The 23,722-nt window shown below is 39.3% G+C and overlaps 1 protein-coding gene and 1 long non-coding RNA gene across 2 annotated transcripts in view; both read left to right on the top strand.

The window, feature by feature from the left end:
* Positions 1–4,878: 4,878 nt before the first annotated feature.
* LOC139129096 (estradiol 17-beta-dehydrogenase 1-like) lies at positions 4,879–8,636 on the top strand. Its single transcript, XM_070694759.1, has 4 exons — positions 4,879–4,986; positions 6,918–7,097; positions 7,773–7,866; positions 8,184–8,636. Exons 2-4 carry the CDS (start codon positions 6,941–6,943, stop codon positions 8,509–8,511), a joined length of 579 nt encoding a protein of 192 aa, XP_070550860.1. The 5' UTR covers positions 4,879–4,986; positions 6,918–6,940; the 3' UTR covers positions 8,512–8,636.
* A 3,884-nt stretch (positions 8,637–12,520) lies between these two features.
* Positions 12,521–23,722, top strand: part of LOC139129102 (uncharacterized) — a 43,798-nt gene continuing 32,596 nt past the window's right edge. The window contains exons 1-2 of the long non-coding RNA XR_011551507.1: positions 12,521–12,720; positions 21,481–21,611. This is a non-coding gene — a long non-coding RNA (uncharacterized lncRNA). The remainder of the gene's footprint in view (positions 12,721–21,480; positions 21,612–23,722) is intronic.

Genomic DNA, 23,722 nt, shown 5'->3' with positions numbered 1-23,722 from the left:
CTGTCGATTGAGTGTCCTATGACCGAAACTCTTCTTAAACTACATCAGAGTCAGAGCTACATGTATCACTGTCACTGCCAGTATGTATTAGCAGGGCAGTAGTTGTATTAACTTTTTATTTTGACAATATTTTTGTTCAGTTTATACAATTGTGTTCTTGCCCAGCTATCCAGTATTCATCTTGCCAACACAGCCTACATGTACCGTGCATTTGCATCATTCAATTATCACCAATATTTAGACAAACGGCTTTGTTGACAAACTGAACATTGTCTTTTTCAGCAGCATGCTGTAGAGAGACACCAAGAAACTGTGTTTGATACATTGCATAGAAATATTGAAAAATTATCAACAGTTGTAGCTCCTGCCCCATTACAAGGCCAACTTGTTTTGCGAAAATTTAATGGCATTCATATATGTTTAGTTTTTTCGAGATTAAAGACATAAAATGTGACAAAACGGTTCTAGATTTTGTTTAATTATTACTAACATTAGAACCATTGGACAACATCAAAATGTTGGGAGTCAAAATATTTTTAGGTCCCCCCCCCCCCCTATAGGCAGAGCAAAACTTTCAAGTCCCCCCTCGACTACCCCAAAAATTTTCGAATCCCCCCCTGAATTCCTCCAGCCCCCCCCCCACCACTTTTTTTGAACGCGGCCTAACCACAGTACAATGTGCCGCTATTGATAATGGGCCAAAGCTCATTGTTCAATTTTATTGTTTTTCCTGAAGCCAGTTTCAGGGATATTTGCGTGAGATCTGGGCAAGGATTTGGCAGGTGCGTTTGAAGATCCTGCAGCTTGAATAACTTAAAGTAGTCATAAAACAAAATGTGAGGCACATCTGATGGGAAGTCTGGTGGCACAGCCGCCGATTGGCTAGCCAGAATGTCCAACAGGTTGATGGAGACATCATATGGCACAAACTCTTGGGCAGTGCTGCTGAAGCCGAAGAGGAATGGGGTTGAGTCTCCAGCTGCTTGCCTGGTTCCGACCATGTCAGCAACATCTGACAGGTTCGTCAACGAAGTCTGGTGCATGTGCTTCTGGACAGTGGCTGGAGAGATGACAAATGACTGGTCGACATACCTGTATTGCAAGACAAAGTCTTTGTTGTTGTTTTCCTGCACCTTAACCAGTCCTCTCGTGGTGACATCTGTTATGTCCTTGAAGCCTATAGTTGCTTGCCATTGTTTGTATTATATATACATAGCGAGAATGATCATCTGGATCATTAAAAAATATGGTGCAACATCGAAACCCTAACCGAAGGATCGATCTGCCAGACAAGATCTCCTTCCGAAAAAGAAAGCCAACAGGTAGAGTCTGCCTAGGACTGGCCAGAGAATGGATGATAGATTTGAGCACTGACAAGAGTTTGCAAACCTGCGTGGTTTCAAAAAGATGATTGAGGACAAAAGCAGAGAGAGCTACACGAGGGCGGATTTCGTCAATGTCGAGGAGTATGTGATCCACAGCGACGAGTCAATAGGGCTAACACTTGTGCAGCAGTGCCAACCTCCACTGCAGGACAGTGAGTATATGCCTGCACCTCTGCGAGAGACTATCTGCAAATCCTTTCGCTGAAGGACACAAATAAGTCTGCGACAAAGTGGTCTATTACATCAGTATCCCCTAACGATGCCCCTCAAGCAGGGTAGCAACCTCAGCAGTATCAGGCTATGGATTACAAATCAGGAGAGCCTGCTTCTCGTCTTCAATGATTTCCCAGATTGATGCAGAGGCAGCACTCGAGGCCAAGTTGCGCCTCAGGGAGATCTATTATGACCTAGCAGAGGGGTATCGGCTACCCAAAGAGCCTTAGCTCATGGGATCCCAAAGTGAACGTGCTTTCGCTCGATTGAAAGAGGAAGCTGCCATGCTCATGAGGGCTGTCCTCCGTTCCACGCAATTTTGTAAGAATGCATCAGCCTGAAGACTAGCTTGTTGTGTTCCTGCTCCTTCAGCTGATAGAGCAGCAGATTCACTTTTTTGGTCAAGCTCCAACCCGTATTCTTTGATGATGCTCTCATTGTCTGTCTTGCTCTGATTGTAGGAGAGCATGAGCATTCAGATTTTCTCTCTAAACCCATTGATGCTGTTGCTGTATTGCTGCATCAGGACCCATTCATTGAGGCAATCATGCCAGGCACTGAACCAAAGATGACTAGCTCATCATTCCGCTTTTTTATGTCTTTTGACATGGTGCAGTCATCTAAACTGATCAGCGTCGGTGTCCCTGCATATATTTCATGGACCGTCTTTAGCCACTCTCCCATGCCTGCGCAGGGGATCGGGAGGATGATGTTGCATCGTCTGTGACTAGGAACCTCTTGTCATAGGTTGTGTTGTACGGTACATGAAAATGGGACATAATAAAAAGATGCACTCAAACTTCCGACAATAGAGCTCCATCAACCAGGCTCATCCCGGCAGGTACTTTGTCTTGTGGCAATAGTTGGGCCCTGTTGTGATCATGTTGAAGGGCGGCTCTCTTCTATCTGCTGTGAGCTGCACGCGCCTATCCTTGAAAGAGGATACTACTGAGATGGTATTGTACTTACAAAACCTGCACGTCAGCATGCACGAAGACTTGCACAGCAACCTGGAGTTGCGATCTGCTGTGGCTGTGCTTTTTTATTTTTTGGTGTATTTCAAGCTGCACTCCATCCTTTGTGTTCATCACCTCAGGCCATTGCCATGGAACATTTTATGCTTGAAGCTTCTCAAGACTGCGAACAGGCTGAATCTGTTCTTCAAGGAATCGATCTCATGAAGAAGGAGGTCCTGATCTTTGACTGCCTCTGCAAAGTATCAGCAGCCTCTTTCAAGAAATGCTGGGGGAGCATTCGCTTAGCATAGACTTTGATTGCAATCCCTTTGATGGTCCACTAATGCTTCCAAAGTCTTGATTCATAAATGTCTCGCCGTTTAGCTAGGCTTGCCTGTACCTTTGTGAACAGAATGATCAGCACTTTCATACTTCGGCGAGGGACGTTGACATTCTCGTTGATATTGGTGTTGCTGTGAATTGAATCGTCCGAGAATGGTGGACATACTCGTACAAGAAGCTCTTGCCGTTGTTAAAGAAGCTAGTAACGTATCAGGCCAAGCCCTCGTCTTTGATCGTTTCGTATTCAAGCTGGATATTCATCAGTGAGTACCCAAATCAGCAGTGTCCTTAGAGACTGTCATTTGAGCGGCCGTGCCATGGTGATTTGCCACTACATGTGCCTTTCAAACATACTTGGGTAGGCGGTGCCATGGATGCTCATTAACGGATGCCCAAGCTTGATAGCATACTTCTTTTGATAAACGCCATACAAGGGGTTATAGTCGGCATCTTGCATGTTGGCATCGCCAGCACCGATTCTCAGCTTTCTCAGGTGCGGGGTCTTGATGCGTAATAGGTCATTTTCTGTCTGACATGATGAGTCCTCGCTGCTTAAGTTTTTTCCTTGCAGAATCTTTTGGCTATAAGCAGGGGGTCAGAGACTTGTTGCATGGCATTTATTGCATATAATATATGTGATAAAATGGCAGACGAAAATGTCGAATTATGAGGAATGGGGAGGAGTTGTGTGAGAATGATCTGAATGAGATTGAGGAGGAAGAGACTGCTTTTGAGTGGGTAGCCCCCGATGAGGCTACTCCTGAGGAAGACAGACTGACATTACAGCGAATAGAGCCCGAACAACAGGCAGTTGATGGTTACGCCCAGCAAAGGGGCATCAACCCAACAAGTATAGAACTTGTGAGGTTCAATGCAAGGGTTAGAGGTGGAGAGTTGTACTATAAGGGCTTGAAGTTGACAGACAACGGAAGACGGAAATTATACACACATTTGACATTGAAGAGAGAAAGAGGCCGGACAGAATTTATAAGAGATGTCCTAGAAGAGGCCCCTGCCCGTTGGGTGAGCTCCCAGCTAGACGCGATGATGCCAACAAAAAACAACTCCTCAATTTGGAAACAGAAACCAATAGACTAACCCCGAGGACATTAGTCGGTTTCGAGATTGTAACCTGACCGAGCTCATAGAGGACGCCAGCAGCAATGCAGAAATGATATAGGCAATAGAGAACAGGATTGCTAAATGGAATTACCTCAACCTCGAATATGTAGTTTACAAAGATTAGCAAAGGATTGCAAACTAAAAATCTGGCTGGGCTGTACGTCGAAAGAGACTAAATACTAAAGCCCCGGCTGACAAGCCCAACTAGCTATTAAAATCGACAACCGCATCGAGGTGCTTCATGGCGAGTACCGGAGAGTTCATAAAAGAATAGCCTTATATAGAACACTGAAAGACGTTCTCGACGACGAGATCTGGAACTAAAAATAAAGTTGGCAGAGCTACTCAGCAAAGCGCTGGTAATTGCCACAGGACTGGCGATCACTGCATTTACTCTCGGTATACGAAAATTCTGTGGTCTGAGAGGTGCAAATATAAGATCTAGTTGTCCATTGAAAAGTATTCGATAAAAAAACTGAACTTTATTGCTTATTAACGCCTGGCTTGCAGTGAAGCCTGGAACGACAATGGGTCATGGAAAATACATGTCAAAGGTCATATTGGCCATACGGAATGCCTATTTAGTATGGTGGATAGGTACGACATAACACAAAAGGTGGTAACCTGGCGTAACAAAACACTCTCCACATTACGTAGGCATGAATTGGATGCGGCACTTTAATCTCAAGTATTCTAACAAATAATGGCGGTCTCTGTGGTTGTTATAACTGGGTGCTCCTCAGGCATCGGGTTGGCTACGGCAGCCAGATTGGCTAGGGATGACTCCAAAAAGTACAAAGTGTACGCAACAATGAGAGACACGTCTCGAAACAAAAAACTGGTACAGACAGTGGGTGACGCACTGGATCAAACTTTGTTTATACGTGAGCTGGATGTTACCAAAGACGAATCAGTCGAAGCTTTCTTCAGTCAAGTGTATGAAGAAGACGGACGCGTTGACATTTTAGGTATGTTTGTAGTTGCATTACTCAGAGGAACTGCTGAAATATTTACCGACAGAAATATTTAGACTCTACAGCGAGGTATATGTTTCTATTTATGTTTCTTTACATATCGAGGTCAGTTCAACCTTGTCCTTCTTTGCCTTTAGTTGTCATTGAAGTTTGTAAGCAGACATAAGCATGCATTACCTTCAACAATCGCCTGTAAATTTCACACAGACCTCTGGGAAATGGGTCAACTTTCCGATCTGCCACAGAAAAGATACCTATCATTTATCGTCTATTCAATGAGTGCAGTGAAGTGACTCTACAGAACAATGACGTGTCTGGTCTTACTAACATGTAGTTAACATTTTCAATATCCTGTAGACTGAAGTGTTTTTAACTCATCCCGTTATGGATACTATTTAATAAATTTTACATGGAAGAATACATGTGTGAAAATGGTGAAACTTTCATGGTGACACATTTTGGAAACTGGAAAATTTAAACATGGGCATATTTTGTCACTTATATAAGGTTAAGGCCATTAATAACACTACTATTGTATTACTATTGCATTGTACCTGTGAGGAATCAATCATTTAACAGCAGACAAGTTTAACGCACTCGACATAAATGGCGACCTTCCCGACATTCTAAAGAGTAACCACAGAATTGAATTATTGTTATGTTGACATAAAAATACATATTCGGTGATGAAGTGTTTATCGTATTTTGTAAAAGCTATTGTCTCTACCCTTGGACAAAATGACATGTACCAGGTGAATTTCATGATAGTTAATCAATAATTCTTCTCCTAGTGTAAGTCACTTTCTGACCAACCGTATTGCCGGTATCATGCTGAGTAGGTGTCGAATAAGAAAACACAGACATAGTGCTTTTTTTAAAAAATAGCGAATACTTCATATACGAGTACCTGTAATGGTATCTTGAACCTACATTGACACGGCATCGATCTTGACCTTGCCATTACTTCATTGTAATCAAGTGAATTATTCAGGATGCAGGGCAGCTGTATGATTTTAAAAAAACTTGAAATAACCGCTTGGATTTTGCGCTGCCATACGTCCATATATATTTCTTCGATGAATTTGGCTTTGTTGTGAATGTCGTGTGCGAAATGTATGTTGACCGCTCATTCAAATTCGTCTTACCCGATACCCTGGAATGAACTGACTCGTTTGATGGAAGAAGTCAAAATGGTGACCTGAATTTCGTACATCCTGACCAAATCTTTTCATTTTGTGAAAAGCGCCATTTCGCCATCAAGTTTTAGTCCTGATGAATGCAATCTGCATAATTCAACTCATCCACATGTGCACAAGAAAAGGGTAGTACCTTTGCAACCTTACTGAGTACGCCCATCGATTTCCAATATCCGAACAAGTGTAATACTGTACTAAATAATAAACACAAACAAACAGTTTGCAGACCAAGAAAGAATACATGCAAAGTTTATACACTAAAAATAGTAAGCAAATTCCATTAAGTAGTAAACGGGGGATACTTGGAAAAAAACAGAGTAGAAATGGCGAAGTAATCGTCAGGTTCGAAAGGTTTTGAAAAAAAACACAACACCAAATACGAGTATTTTCACACAGACTTAGGATCCCCATGGTATAATTTGTAAATAATTGTAGTAAACTGTAGTTTCAGGGTGGAAACCGGTGATTTGGTCGTTTTTAGACTTCAACGTTTAACAAAAGTAAATTAATTTGTTTTCTTCAAGACAGAATCTTCCTTCTTAATACTTGTCTTTATATATTCTTTCCTATCAAAGAATGTTTTGTGAAATCCATATGTAGCCACGTCAAGCTGCAAGATGAATTTATATTTAAAAGAAGAGACGTTTAACAACCCTGATATCGAATTATTTTTACGCTTTTCTTAATTTCCCTGTTACTGATAAAAGATATCTATGCTTCGTCGCAAAGTAAACAACGCTGGGATATTAACCATGTACCCGCTAGAGGGCGTACCATTTGACGTCAATCGTCAGATAATGGAGACAAACTTCTTCGGAGCTCTGAGGACAATTCAAAAGGTCATACCTAATATGAAGAAAAGAAGATCTGGTAGAATTATAAACATTGGAAGTACGGCAGGTGTTATCGGTAAGTAAGCAGAAATACCGCAAATTTTATTAAACATTCGGTTTCCCTGTCACCATTACTACATTTCGTAACGGCGTGGCTACATGTTTACGATGAGAATACAACAATAGGAGAGTAAAGACACTCTTAAACGCTTTTTAAAAATCGTCATTTTAGGGCCCTGTCACATCTTGACGATTAACATGTATGTATGTTTGTATGTATGTATGTATGTATGTATGTATGTATGTATGTATGTATGTATGTATGTATGTATGTATGATGTATGTATGTATGTATGTATGTATGTATGTATGTATGTATGTATGTATGTATGTATGTATGTATGTATGTGTGTGTGTGTATGTATGTATGTATGTATGTATGTATGTATGTATGTATGTATGTATCTATGTATCTATGTATCTATGTATTTATCTATCTATCTATGTTTCTATGTACCTATGCAGCTATGTATGTATCTATATATAAATCTACGTACCTATAAACATTATGTATGTCACCTCATTGCCTGTCAGAAAACTAGTTAATTGACGTCATGTGGCACATTTAGAGTAAGTAGATATTATAAATACGATGGAAGATATATTGGAAAGATGAGATAGTCAAATATGACCTCAACTTATGATCTAGTTTATTTTTCTTTCAAACACGTTCCTGTGTTTTACCAAATAGGTTTTCCATTCAGTGACGGTTACTGTGCAGCAAAGTTTGCTTTGGAGGGTTTGTCGGAATCACTTGTGGCAGTTTTGAAGCAATTTGACGTACAGTGAGTGTCCTTTTACAGCTATCAATTTTTTGAGATCATCATTCTGTCTGCATGTCTGTCTGTCTGTACGTCTATCCCTCTCTATCTTCTATCTACCTGATCGTATGTCTACTCTGAGACTCTCGGGTTGTCTGTTTGTCTTTCTATCGGTGCCTTTAAGACAACACCAAACTAACTTGAATAATCGTTTTGTATTGTCATTGCAAATCACAAATACAGGAATCACGAGATCGCTTCAAGTTTTAAAGCTATGAGAAAGTAATTATGGTCCTCTGTCGTTATATAATCTTAACTTATGGGTTTCCTGTCCCTTCCAGCATCAGCATGGTTGTATTCGGCCTTGTGATGACACCACTTCTGCAGGGACTAGGTGGAAACTTGAATATGAATGAAGATGCCGTTGGTGAGGAAACGCGCGAGTTGATGCAAAAGAGTATGACTTCGAAACGCTGGCAAAGTACCGGCGTCGATTTCATTCAAACCGTGGGACAGGCAGCGGAAGTCATCGTCTCAGTTATTGAAGACCCATATCCAAAGTTAAGATACACAAATAGAGAAGAAATAAGAGAACTCTTGTCCCTTAAGTTAAAAGATTTGAGTGGTGAGAACGTTGTCGCTCATCAGATGAAATATTTTGAGACTTAAGGTAGTTTTTGATGTATTTTCTCATGTTTATTGCACATCTAAGGACAAATACTATGCTCTCATTCGAGGGATCCAATCTTTTTTGAAGAATATATTTCAATTGATCTATTAAGCTAAATCATAAACCGTGGAGTGGATTGTCTCACCACTGTCCGTTGTTAAGCAGAGCATGCACATTTCTGTATATTCACGCAGTCATTATTGTGGAAAAACAAATTTTGGACAGTAAAGCACTAGAAGTCATCTGAGTCAGTCTCTTAATGACTAACCAATGACGATTTTAACCAGTTGAACTTCACACCTACCTACCGAAAATCGATACGATTCGACTTAAAATATAAGTATACTTCCAGGCAACAAGTACATTTCACAAATTAATTGAAAACGTTGAAATAAAATCTTGTTAAAATGGTAATCGAGTGAGAATGTTAACTTATCAAGCAATATCAATTTCAATATCAAGCACGCACACACACATATTTATTCATGTCAATCCGTTTGAAGGTTCAATTGTTCACTTCAATAAAGACGAAAAGAGACTTACAGATTTCCAGAACGTCGGATCATGGTAATATTTTCGTTGTTTTTTTCAGTTATAGGCCATCGCATTTATGTTAATGCACAGCTTTCTCAATGTAAACAAGCAATTTCAAAATTGCAAGTACTACGACGGATTTATGTCCGTCACGACAGTATACCTTGCATGTGACCTGCTCCAACATTATAGCGGATATCAACGGCGCTTTAGGGAGAACCTAAATTACAGTTCTACAAGTTCTACTAAATGGTATTCGTGAATACAGTTGAAAGTGCCACTTAAGGAGGCTATTTAACAAATATACCAGTGAAAAACTGGCTGATTGCAATAGGAAATTACAGTACAAAAATTGAAAATGTCAATGCCAAAATCAAGTACCTTTTTGATAGATCAATTGAACACAAATTTTGTTTATATCATCATCAGGAAGAGTGCTTGCAAGTTTGTAGAAGGCATGAAAGTTGTATCCGTGGTTTGTAGCCATATTGCCATTTACAAAAACCTACAATAACCATTAAATGACATTTACAAAAACATGTTTACATCCACAGGCAATCAATTATATGACCATTAGATGCCCTTGATATAGGACATTCTTCCAAGGTTGCTGTGGGCGTTTACATATTTTTCGTGTCTTTTGACCTCACGTCTAAATAAAATGTTTGGTTCGTGATGCATTGCAAATTATCCGTGTTCAAATCTAACCTACACGTCGTAATTCCGAAATAATAGCTGCTTGCCTCTTGGCTTTCAACTTGTCGGTAAAGATAAGATTAAATTACATATATAAGCTTCTTGAACTTTACTAATAGAAAAAGTTAACGTCAGTAATCAAAGTCATTTAGAACTATAGGGACGTATTAAAGGAGATACTCAGTCAAATAATACTGAGAAACCTCCACTGTACTGCGTCACAGGCAATTTTTGCCGGAAATCGTTTTTCTGTGGGACGGAATCGTTTTCCTGTGAGACAACAAGATAAGCAAGAGAAAGTGTTGAAAAGCAACTTCATAATATCCTCTTACATGAACAAATCTTGTTGCCGTTGAATGTAAAGTTTATTTCCTAAATATTTTGGGTCTATATTCAAATTTACCGTAAACACGATAATTGGATGGTGAAGTAATGTCGATTCAATCTTCACATGTAACCTCATCTACTTTTCTTTTTCAATTACACACTTGTTTTTATGAGTATATTGTAATATCGCAACATTCAGCTAAAAGGCATCTAACTCTTTTGAGAAATTCGAAAATATGAATTTCCAATTATCCCAAATTAGTTCCAATTGTGCTCGTACCTGTGATCGGCTAATATGTAACCGTCATGGGTAACTTGATCATCCTATTGAATTGGTACTCCTTGTGTTCATGTGCCCGTCGTTCAAACTGACATCACCCTTCAAGTTGATGAAAAAATGTAACAATACAATGCAACAGTAAGTAAACAGTTCTTCTCTGATACCTGTATCAACGATTGCTTGTACAGCGGACTCAGGTTATCCAGATTTCGCCACAGACGACAACGAACACCTAAACATCACCATTCGAAACGATTCATTAGGCTTAACAGAAAACAGAGCAAGCCTTATATTTGGCATGTCAAGATAAAATGTAAATCCCTTTTAATCAGTAGAGAACTTATAATCTCATAATTCATTCATAGAACTGTTTCCCTATTCAAAACTGTCCCACATCTCTTAGCTGAAAACCTTTTCAGAATCGAGGTGGTTCTGCTGCTACACAAGTTATCACAATAAACGACATTGAACGAAATCTCTACTATTGCTATAATTATTCTACATGACAGAACCATCATGAGAGGAGATGTAATTTCTAGGACTATTCAAAAAATCGTATCGACATTTATTTTTACGCATCTTATGTATGTATATGTACGTATATATATATATATATATATATATATATATATATATATATATATGTGTGTGTGTGTGTGTGTGTGTGTGTGTGTGTGTGTGCGTTTGTGTACTAGTACTATCGAGACCATGTAGTAAGGAATCACGTACTTATCGAGACCAGACTTGCGTAATAAAGCCAAAAGCCCTGGCTTATAATGTTAGCCTTCCAATGGCCTAAGAACTGCCTAAATAGTGCTTACTAACGTTTTTATCGACTGGCCTCATTTTTCTACGCACCGGGAAAATGAGTGTGAAATTTTGTGTGTGAGGTGCGTGCCTCGCCAGGATCTACGCACCCGTAGTTTGCCTGAACGAGCGCCACCATTCGACAACGGTGATGTCAATACGTCCGCCATATTGCTATACTGCTTGCAAGCGTACAGTTCGACACGTCTGGGATCTGCCTCTCCTGCGCTGTGTGGTGTGCTTGTTGGACACGTCGTAGGTCCAAAGAGCTTCTTTCGTTACAGGTTAGTACAACCATCATATTTAACTTGAACTAATGTTTTAAATTTCGCCGATTTGCTTTTTTAATTAAATATGTGCCACCAGCTCTCAACCAGCGATCGATGACTCCTGACCAGCGCGATCAAGTTTAGTAGGGGTACAATTTCGGTGAACAATTTTGTCAGAAAAATAACTGAGTTTATCTCATTTTTGTCCGTTATAGCAAAGTTTGATACTGATGTGTATGTCTATATACGAGGAACTGCTCGATGTTGCATGGTCATCATTTGAGCACAGTTCTGTGACAGAACTAGCTTCTAAATATAGGACAATGCGCGCGACATTGGCACTTTGCATCAAAATGCAGACAACTTTGCTTCGGTTCATTCTGCGGCTATGTCTCAACTTGATGCAGGAGTTGCAAGCATTTTATATGCTTGCTTGCAGTGTTAATGTCGTCGGTTTCGATAGACACCAAGCCCAGTTTTCAACATTGTCATATTGCCAGTACAGTCTGAGTGTTTTGTCTAAATTTGCAGACAAATGCCGATTTGTATGTGGTCGATGTATACTCTGACTTAAGCAATTACCATGTTGGACTAAATCACATTTATTTCTATGCAATACACTGTACAACTCAACAGATTTTGAAACTAAAGTTGAACAGTATTTACAGGGTTTCGTTAAAAGCCGGCCACCGGTCATACGGCCGCCTGTTATTACCTGAAAATCGTGTAATTGTTGTGCTTCCTACAGAAATGAATAGCTAGTAACAAACAGCATGTTGCCAAAAGTTTACAATGATCTGTATCCTTAATGCTGAATTACTTGTTTTTCAACACTTTTGGGGTGTTTTCAACGAAAATTTTGTGTTCATTCGTTCGCATTTGTCGATCGCGCAATGCCTCGCTAAGCTTGAAGATGTAGGTACCGATAGTACCGCACGGAATCACAGGCGCTCCTTAGCTGGGTCGTCTGCCAAGTAGATCGATCCGAATCGATCTATTGATCCCGTAGTCGATATGCCCGCCACTGCAACCTAAATAGGTTAACCTAATTAGGTTGCAGTGGCGGGCATATCGACTACGGGATCAATAGATCGATCCGAAAATCGATCTACTTAGCAGACGACCCAGCTAAGGAGCGCCTGTGCATGGAAAACGTCAATACAACGTACACAGCTGGTTGGAGGTTAGAGGTCATTGAGCTTGTGCCATAACGCAACATTGCGTTGGCCATGAGATGTGAGTGAAGTGATTCATTGGGTCGAAATGGAGAAATACAGACGGGTTGATGACGAAAGGTACAGTTTATGGCAATTTCTCAGATCATATTGATACTTATGCGGCGTTTTATGAATATTTATCAGGAAATGTTTCTTCTGAATGCATCAGCATTCGCCCCTACAGCGATCCACCAGCCTCGGGTTGTAAAATGTAAACAACACCTTGGCATTGGTGGTCGACGTTCGCTCTCGGATTTTAATGATTTTCTTTATGTTTGACTTGCCTTAACTCCGTGGGCATATAAATTTCAAAACTGAATAAATGAAGGTGTAAACTTCAGCAGACTGTGACGTTTAGCGGTTGGCTGTAGCACAGTCGTCATACACGGCAATGCAGGAAGTCCGGAAATGGAATAAACCGGCCATGGCTGCTATAGCCTGCACCTATCACTAAAGTTCGAAGACTGCTTTCCTGCACCAAAAGCCGCAATAATTCATTCAAAAACCCCCGTATCGATGGCTTCCAATACATCTCTAAATTCATATCTTGTATGCTTTTTGTGTTGAAGACGATGCATTTTTGAGTGTGGTTTCCAAAAAACGAACACTTTCATAAAACGAACACTTTTTTACAACAGCTGCCGTTGATGATTTTAAAGTAGATCCAGGCTGTCTAATGTTGGTCCCTGATCCTTTGAAAAATGTAAATAAAGTAGAAATGCGGAGCGACTGAGGGCTAGTGTACTAGGGTCAAAGTCAAAATTCATAGAAATTTTCATTCTGTTCTACCAACAATCACTTGAAATGACTATTTTCAGTGGTGAACCATAGAGGAAAACTGCATCAATGTTGACCACCAAGTTTTCGGAGGTCACACTAGTGCTGCAAAGCTGTAAGTCTTACATTCCTCTCACAGTTTATTGCTAGGAGTATCCAGAAACAATATATTATCCTCAGAGATAGATATAGCAGTTATCTAGTAGTACACATCTTGTCTGTTCAATCACAGTCCCTCCACTTTGGTTTAATGTCAGTCCTTCAACCCCACTCCAATCTACCCAAGTGAGGCGTTCCTTTGGATAGACAATGTCTCTCTTTGTTTTACTGTTTACTGCTATGATTATTGTGATTAAGTCTGCAAATGTTGCATAACATCTCATTGTACAAAACTCTGACAAAACTTCATAAGTTCAAAAAATGCAATAATTGTCATGTTATCAGCAGTAATTGTCATTTCTTGATTACTCAGTTTGTAATTCTGTCAAAACTTACAGTCAGTCAGTCACTCATGCACTCATTTCAAGTTGTGAAAATACTGAAAATTTTTCTAGTGGATTTTACTGGGCATCCAACATAGACCAACGTAACACGAGTAGCAGCATAGTGGAATGGTTCCAGAACAAGATGTCAGCCCACTATTCACCCCTATGGACCCTGACCTCCACAAGAATTACACTCTGACAATGACAATTATTTTTGACCACCAGAATTTTGCAATTGACCACCAAAATTTGAATCTGGTGGTCAAACTTGACCACCAAACAAAAAAATAAATTTCGAACCCTGTTTGTAGATGATCATAATGACATATTTCTGTAAGCAATGCTTGAAATAAAACTTGTAACTTACCGTTTGTGGTTGATGAACTGTTTTGTCCAGTTTGTAAAAAGCTAATTTGGAACCGTGTATTGGTGGGTGAGGGGTGGGGGTACGTACCAAACATCCACATGTTTGCTGGTTGGTATGGCTTGGCCCCCTGTAATTTTCATATGGCCCCCTGTTTCAAAACTTAGTGAAACCCCTGCATTGTCTTTTGCAAAATCTTTTTTAACATCACCATGATTGCTATAATACAAGAGGTCCAATTGATGGCTTTAAATATTGGTTTCACAAAGTCTGTTGTTGAAAGGGGTATTGACATTGAAATTGACAGTTTATAGAGCTCAGCTGATAGATAGCACACAGCCATCTGTGTTTATACAAGAGATGAAGTATACCGGTATGTTCACTGCGGCCCAGCAGCGCCCTGTTTTGTCCAATGCTTCGTGGAGCGTGTATACCTATATTGGGGTCATGACTGAGGTCATTTACCGTAGTTACTGTAAATCAATATGGCAGCGCCCATGTTAGTCATCGCTACAGCTGTCAAGCGTAAGCTACGCAACGCAAAGTTTGAGCTTATGAGAAGCAAGGGCGATTTCCATTGTGACCTACCGGTACATGGCCTTTTCGATGAACTAGATGCCAATGTTGACCCTGCAATCAAGAAACATGATAAAATCACAGCTGACAAGGTAAAGCTCCGCCAGATAGAGGTGTACCCAATATTTGAGTGTGAAATGAGACATTGGCGATCAGCAGTGACCCAGAAATTGAAACCCTCTTGCTCAATGCGGAATCCATGGAAGGGAACCTTTAGCAGAAATATCCCAGCAGAAGTGTTTGAGCTCATTCGGCTGTATTCAACCCGCAATTCAATGCGCATTGAAGAGTCTGAAACACCGTGTACAGTAACTCTGAAATTTACCTGGTTGAACAAAGTCAACTATCCTTGGCCGTGGAGCCCGCTACGAAAATCAGCAGCTGTTACTGAGGTCAGTAAAGGTTCAGTGTATGGAAGTTATCTGTACCGATGACAAGCCCATGATCGTGCGGTATAGGAAGACATCAGAAACAGCGACGATCAACTTCCACTATGGCTGTTGGAACAAACATGGGTTCCTCAACATGTTTGAATGGTGAGATGTCCTGGAGAAATTTTGAACTGCTGAGGTTTGACGTTCTTGTTCAAGTTTTGAAATCATTTCATAGCTGTGAAGAGTTCACATTTTTTGGCCTTTTTTCAAAGCATGAAATCAGCAGATGTTTCTGCACATGTTCAATCATCAACAGAAATAAAAAAAAATTGATATTTCATCAAAGTTTGTGATCTTTATGACTTTGCTTGAAAGTTAACTGTGGCATACAGTAAATTACAGTCCATATTCCTTACATACAATGGTGGTTTCAGAATGAAAGGCATCCTAAATATTAACAAGATAACTTGTCAATAAAAAACACTACATGCATTTATTTCTTAACCATTGGTCAAACATGTATTCGAGTATCACCTCTTTGAAAGCTCTGCTGCAATGTTCAACTCAGCAAATGAAGTGAACTTTTGCAGTCCCATGAAGAAATTTTTTTTACACTAAATTTTACAAATTCAGACTTTACAATTTCCATTAAAATGCGGCCAAAATATTAAAATTACATTACTTCAAAAACCTTTGGATATAGGCTCAGCAGTGATTGTGAAACTAAATTATGATCTCACGTAATTCTAAAAAATTGAAATTCTTTATATATTTATCAAAGCACAAAGATCATTCTCAGACAAAAACTGAATTCAATCTTACACTTAACTGTTTAAAAATTTCATTCTCAGCTGTTTATGATTTTCTAATAATCCTACAAAATGTTTAACAATTAGCTTCTAACTTATATAGGCAAAACTTATCAACATCTTTGTATACCTATTATATCCATTCAAATTTACACTGTGAAGGCATGCACAATTTTGCATCCAAAGCTCATCACTTCAATGTATTTTTCAGAATTTTACTTATTTTCCCACTCACTGCAGACCGTTTAATTTCCCCCATAAATTTGCTGCTGCAAATTTCACAAGATTCAGAGGAACACTGCTTCTCATTGCCACAAAAACAGTAACTCGGGTCATCATAATATCTGTCTGGAATATATTTGGCATTCTCTATGGCTTTCAATCCCATATGACCCCCCCCCCCCCTATAATTATCAGAACAGGGGTCTTGTGTGCGTAGCCAATACAGTAGTACGTATTCATGCCTGAATATGAGAGACCATCTGTTCTGGGGTGTTGATTTACAACTGTATTCAAGTAAGCGCAAATGCTTGGCTTCTCTTCCCTCCATTGTATTAAGACCCAACCCCATATTGAACTTCCTTTGTAACCTTCTGCTTTTTATATATATATATATATATATATATATATATATACAGTGTGTGCATGAGAGAGAGAGAGAGAGAGAGAGAGAGAGAGAGAGAGAGAGAGAGAGAATTATCTTACCTCGGGATATAAGGGTATACATATATATATATATATATATATATATATATATATATATATATATATATATATATATATATGTATATATATATATATATTACAGTGTGTGCATGAGAGAGAGAGAGAGAGAGAGAGAGAGAGAGAGAGAGAGAGAATTATCTTACCTCGGGATCCTGCCTGAACCTGTCTGTTTTCTGACTAAGTAACACACAGCCCTGCCATGCACAGCTTACATACATACATACATACATACATACATACCGGTACATACATACATACATACATGCATACATACATACATACACACATACATACATACATACATACATACATACTAGCTCTGCATGGCAGGGCTGTGTGTTACCGGCATTATGTGGCCTGTCAGCCTGTGGTGGGAGGCCGTATAATGCCGGTAACACACAGCCCTGCCATGCACAGCAAACATGTATACATTCATACATACATACATACATACATACTGGCTCTGCATGGCAGGGCTGTGTGTTACCGGCGTTATGTGGCCTCCCACCACAGCCTGTGGTGGGAGGCCGTATAACGACGGTAACACACAGCCCTGCCATGCACAGCAAACATACATACATACATACATGCATACATACATACATACTAGCTCTGCATGGCAGGGCTGTGTGTTACCGGCGTTATGTGGCCTCCCCGTGACCACAGCCTGTGGTGGGAGGCCGTATAACACCGGTAACACAGCCCTGCCATGCACAGCTAACATACATACACTACATACATACATACATACATACATACATACATACATACCCCGGTACATACTATTAGCTCATGACGGGACGCTTGCATCTAAAAAACAGTGCACTTTTTTGAGCTCTTTCTGCACTGATAATTTAATATGCAATCTACAGTAGTTATATCAGATATAATCAGACATTACATAACGCTTAGTCAACAACTTCAGATACCAATAGCTTCGCTGGTACTACTTTATGCCATTGCAAGGTATTGTACAGCGAAGCGGCACAAACTCAGTCTCGTGTAAACCTTGACAACAGTATTATCATTTCAGGACATCGGAATTTGTTCCTACTTTTATTAATTTGAACTAAAATATGGCGTGTAGTATATTTATAGGTCCTATTCTGTGAAAATTAGGGTACAATGTTCAAAGAAGTTCAAGGCGAACGATTATCTGTATGAGTGAAGTGTGTAAGGCAAAGATGTCTGCCCTGTACACCCACTTAATTGCTATCTCTAATCACATATTGCAAACAGCTTACGAGATGGCAAATAACTTTAATTAGGAGCTCCATACCCCTTCAAACCCCTATTTCAAGTGGTGAATGTGCATTGAATATGCATTGTTTTTAGATGGAAACGTCCACTAATGTCTGCATGGCAGGGCTGTGTGTTACCGCATTATACGGCCTCCACCAGAGGCTGTGGTGGGATGAGACATAACGACGGTAACACACAGCCCTGCCATGCACAGCATACATACATACATACATACATACATACATACATACATACATACATACTAGCTCTGCATGGCAGGGCTCTGTGTTACCAGCGTTATGTGTCCTCCCACCACAGCCTGTGGTGGGAGGCCGTATAACGACGGTAACACACAGCCCTGCCATGCACAGCTAACATACATACATACATACATACATACATACACACATACATACATACATACATACATACTAGCTCTGCATAGCAGGGCTGTGTGTTACCGGCATTATGTGGCCTCCCACCACAGCCTGTGGTGGGAGGCCGTACCGGTATAACGCCGGTAACACACAGCCCTGCCATGCACAGCTAACATACATACACATACATACATACATACATACATACATACATACATACATACACACATACATACATACATACATACACATACATACATACACACATACACACACATACATACATACATACATACATACAAACATATACATACATACATACATACATACATACATATATACATACATACACATATGCATACATACATACATACATACATACATACATACATACATACATACATACATACATACATACATACATCGCATCCCACCACAGCCTGTGGTGGGAGGCCGTATAACGCTGGTAACACACAGCCCTGCCATGCACAGCTAACATACATACATACATACATACATACATACATACATACATTTAGTTGTGCATGGTAGGGCTGTGTGTTACCGGCATTATGTGGCCTCCCACCACAGCCTGTGGTGGGAGGCCGTATAACGCCTGTAACACACAGCCCTGCCATGCACAGCTTACATACATACATACATACATACATACATACATACATACATACATACCCCTGGTACATACATAGTAGCTCTGCATGGCAGGGCTGTGTGTTACCGGCGTTATGTGGCCTCCCACCATAGCCTGTGGTCGGAGGTCGTATAATGCTGGTAACACACAGCCCTGCCATGCACAGCTAACATACATACATACATACATACATACATACATACATACATACATACATGTATACATACATACATACATACATACATACATACATACATACATAGTTCATCGATCAAATGCGAGGTGTTTGCCGGGAAAAAGAGTCCTGCACATACCGTATGTCATTATCCATAATCGCTGCCATTAACATAGTATATTTCCCAAGGGACACACGGCGACACGCGTATGCATGCAGGTCTGTAAGCGCATATACGCGTGGCCATTTCGACGCGAGCACAGTAATCAAGATATGAAAATTCTTTCAGGTTAAGTTTTTTTATTTCTCTATTTAATGGCGAAATTTTAGTGTCCTTGAGTTCATTTGGGAATTTAAAAACAACTGTTGGTTTCAGAATTTTGAATTTCGGCACTCGCGTTATAAAAACAACCATCTTTTCTACAGTTGGTGAAATCGATGTGTAATCTGCCATAGCCGTCAATGGGGTAGCAATATTCATTGACTGCACGGCGAAAACGGAAATTTCAGCCTGACTTGATTTCAACAAAAGTTATCAATAGTGATTGAAATTATAGTTGTAAGGATCAGAAATTATCAAACAACAATCGTATGATTTTAAAATTTTGAATCATGGCATAAAACTATCAATTTTAAACGGTTTTCTTGGGAGGTGGTTGTTGCTATGAAGTTAGCGCTTGCCTGGTAACCGGCAATAGCAGTGAGAAATAGTGACATTTGGCAACCTGCCGAATCGAATATTGCCAGATTTGTCAAGGGAAAGTACATGTAGTTAACAAACTCTTTGAAGTATCAATGTAAATATACATACCTGGCTTCAATAATTATAAACACTCACAACAATCGGAGTCGTTTTTGCTTCCGCTGCACGACAAGTGTGGCCTAATTAATATTCATGAGCCAGAAAATAGGGGGATGTTTACATTGGACAAAGAGGGTGCCTCCTGGGCCAACGTGGCTCCTTCTAACTTGAAGTTTATTTTTGGAAGAATATTTCTGTGAAATCCATCAAGAAATGTAAATACTCAAAACTCCTTGGTTTAGATATGCTTTGTTTCAAATTGAAGTAAATTTGTGTGATTGTATTTTTGGGTCATTTTCTCCCATTTTTGAGCAAACATCTCTGAATCCTATTGACTGATTTTTAATGCAGTTCACCATGGGCTATGTGACCCAGTGCCACAGTTATTATACAACAACTCTGATCATATGGGAGTGACACCGTCTTATTGGCGGTATTTTTTAAATGTCCTCTAGGGGAGGCTGTTACCCAATACAGTCATTTCCACCAACTTTGAATCATAGGGTTTCCGTAAAATCATAAAAAACGAATGCTTTTGCTGGGCTTCTTAAACGTCCTGTAAAATTGAATCATGGGAAAAATGGCTCCATTGAGCATGTCACAGGTCTAAACCATTATATAATCTTGCAGGTAAAAACACTGAAGACCTTGTGACAGTTCAATGACCAAATGCCAAGGAAAAAAACTAAAGACACAGGTCCTATTAACTGTAATGTGTATTAAGCGGACCCTCAATGCAAACAAAAGATATACAAATACACAGTGTTCAGCTTGTGAATTCAAAGTGTATGTGTGTAGAATGCATTGTTACTGTTTACATTTTAATTTTAGTCCGGACTAAAATTTATTTATCAATAACAATGTTCATTATACACATATGAGCTGTGCTGATAAGCTATATAGTGGACATTTCTACATGATTTATACGTTTAACAATAAACTAGTTCAGTAAATACCGGTATACAGAACAAAAATGCTGAAAACACCAAAAGTTATAGCTACTGTGGCTGTAAATCTGTTTCATGGCTGAAAGGCATTTCTTTTGCCAAAAAAATAGCACTGTGTCTGACCGTTCACCAATGTGCAGTTTTCTGGGTACAGAAACAATGTGAGTTATAAGTTGGTTTCCTTGGGATTCTCTGACAAAATGTAAGCACCACACTAGCCTTTTTGGAAGATGAATCTGAATAGAATGATATCATCCAGGGCTCCAATAATGTACAAAGTTTAATAGAGAAGTATTGTTGTGATGAATGCTGTATATTTACCTGAGATATCTCCCCGATATGGATGGGGATAATTACAGTCACCAGAAACTTCATTTGGACAATCTCACATCTGATAGAATTACATGTGTTGTGAATTTGAATAATTCTGTGTATGTTGTAGTCTATTCAGTTTCTGTTTTTCCAACCACGCTAATTCAGCTACCCACTTAGGCCAGTACTTTCTCACTGATTTTGCTTTTTTCTCGGGAAGGCTATTCGCAACCTTCCTGTGCAGGTTGACAGTGTAGACACTGTATTGGATGATGTCTCCTTGTCTGAATCCAGTGTAGTTATCATCCGGTTATTACAATTTGTCATCCCGATACTCCGTTCAGAATTAAGGTATGTATAAATGTTTAATTTGATTGTGTTAATTAATGAGTACAATGAAATGAAGGTAAAGTGATATCTTAAAAAAACTCGCATGATTTAGTTAGATCAAAATTTTTTGGAATAACACATGTTTGTTAAAAGGTATAATTTTATGTCATTGTTGTGAATAATAGTAGTGACAACTACAGCGACACATAAATAATATTTCTATCTCACTGGAGTTTCCTCATATAATTAAACAACTAACAGTTATATGTATAAAAACACCATGTAGGGTTTAGGGTTAATTGAATATGTATGTAGGCCTGGTGTGATGTTCAGTACTGTATGGTCACACACATCTTGACTTACACAGCATATAGAGATAATGAGATTTGTGTAGGCCTGGTGTGATGTCCTATGTGGACACACATTTTGACCCCCACATTAAACATGTAGAGATTAAATTAGATTTGCGTAGGCCAGGTGTGATGTCCTATGTGGATACACATCTTGATTACACAGTATACATGTTCAGATAATTAATAATATTGTGTAGGCCAGGTGTGATGTCCAATGTGGACACACATCTTGATTACACAATAAACATGAAAGATAATTAATGTTGTGAAGGTTAAGTGTGATGTCCTGTGTGGCCACACATCTTGACCCTCACATTAAACATGTAGAGATTAAATTAGATTTGTGTAGGCCAGGTGTGATGTCCTATGTGGATACACATCTTGATAACACAGTATACATGTACAGATAATAAATAATATTGTGTAGGCCAGGTGTGACGTCCTATGTTGAAACACATCTTTACTCACATAATAAACATGTATAGATACTTAATATAATGCTGTGTAGGCCAGGTGTGATGTCCTATGTGGACACACATCTTGACTCACACAATTAATAAACATGTAAAAATAGTTAATGTTGTAGGCTAGGTGTGATTTCCTATGTAGACACACATCTTGATTACACAGTTACCATAATTGATGTTGTGTAGGCGTGGTGTGACTTCCTATGTGGACACCCCTTTACTAACATTATAAACATATAGATATAACTACATTTGTGTGTAGGCTTGGTGTGATGTCCTTTGTGGTCACACATTTTGACTCGCACTGTAAACATGTACACATTCCTTTTGTGTTGGCCAGGTGTGATGTCCTATGTGGACACACACTTGATTCACACAGTAAACATGTATCTAGAAAATTACATTTGTGTAGGCCTGGTGTGTTGTTCTATGTGGATACACACATTTTTACTCACACAATAAACATTTTACAGATGGTCAGATTTGTGTAGGCTTGAGTTGATATCCTATAACCATGACTGCAAATTCAAAATACAGGACAGCTGGAGAGATTGTAGTGTTCATTTAGATAGTTGTGTCAATAAGTGCATATATGAGAGACCATGACTGCATATTCAAAATATGGGATAGTGGAGTGATTGTCGTGTGCATGTGGATAGTCATGTCAATAAGTGTAGATGAGAGACCATGACTGTACATTCAAAATATGGGATAGTGGAGTGATTGTTGTGTGCATGTAGATAGTTATGTCGATAAGTGTAGATGAGAGACCATTACTGTACATTCAAAATATGGGATAGTGGAGTGATTGTTGTGTGCAGGTTGATAGTTATGTCTCATAAGTGTAGATGGAGAGACCATTACTGTACATTTAAAAATGGGATAGTGGAGTGATTTTGTGTGCATGCAGATAGTTATGTCAATAAATGTAGATTGAGAGACCATTACTGTACATTCAAAATATTGGATAGTTGGAATTGTAGAGATTGTAGTTTTGTCAATAAATGTAGTTTAGGGACCATTACTGTAAATTCAAAATATGGGATAGTGGAGAGATTGTCGTGTGCTGTAGATAGTTTATTTCAATAAGTTTAGATGAGAGACAATACTGTACATTCAAAATATGGGATAGTGGAGTGATTGTTGTGTGCATGTAGATAGTTGTGTCAATAAGTGTAGATGAGAGACCATGACTGTACATTCAAAATATGGGATAGTGGAGAGATTGTAGTGTGTATGTGGATAGTTCTTTCAATAAGTGTAGATGAGAGACCATATCAGCACATGCAAAATATCCGATAGTGGAGTGATT

This window comes from Ptychodera flava, unplaced genomic scaffold (genome assembly GCF_041260155.1).
Source record: "Ptychodera flava strain L36383 unplaced genomic scaffold, AS_Pfla_20210202 Scaffold_91__1_contigs__length_413411_pilon, whole genome shotgun sequence".
In the NCBI taxonomy this organism is placed as follows: domain Eukaryota; kingdom Metazoa; phylum Hemichordata; class Enteropneusta; family Ptychoderidae; genus Ptychodera; species Ptychodera flava.
Note: the sequence above shows the minus strand (reverse complement) of the source record. Positions and strands in the feature narration are given on the sequence as shown.

Coding starts and splice junctions, on each gene's coding strand:
- LOC139129096 (XM_070694759.1), top strand. CDS start 6,941: ATGTACCCGCTAGAGGGCGTACCATTTGACGTCAATCGTCAGATAATG. Junction 7,098..7,772: donor AAGTACGGCAGGTGTTATCG/GTAAGTAAGCAG, acceptor TTTACCAAATAG/GTTTTCCATTCAGTGACGGT. Junction 7,867..8,183: donor TTGAAGCAATTTGACGTACA/GTGAGTGTCCTT, acceptor TGTCCCTTCCAG/CATCAGCATGGTTGTATTCG.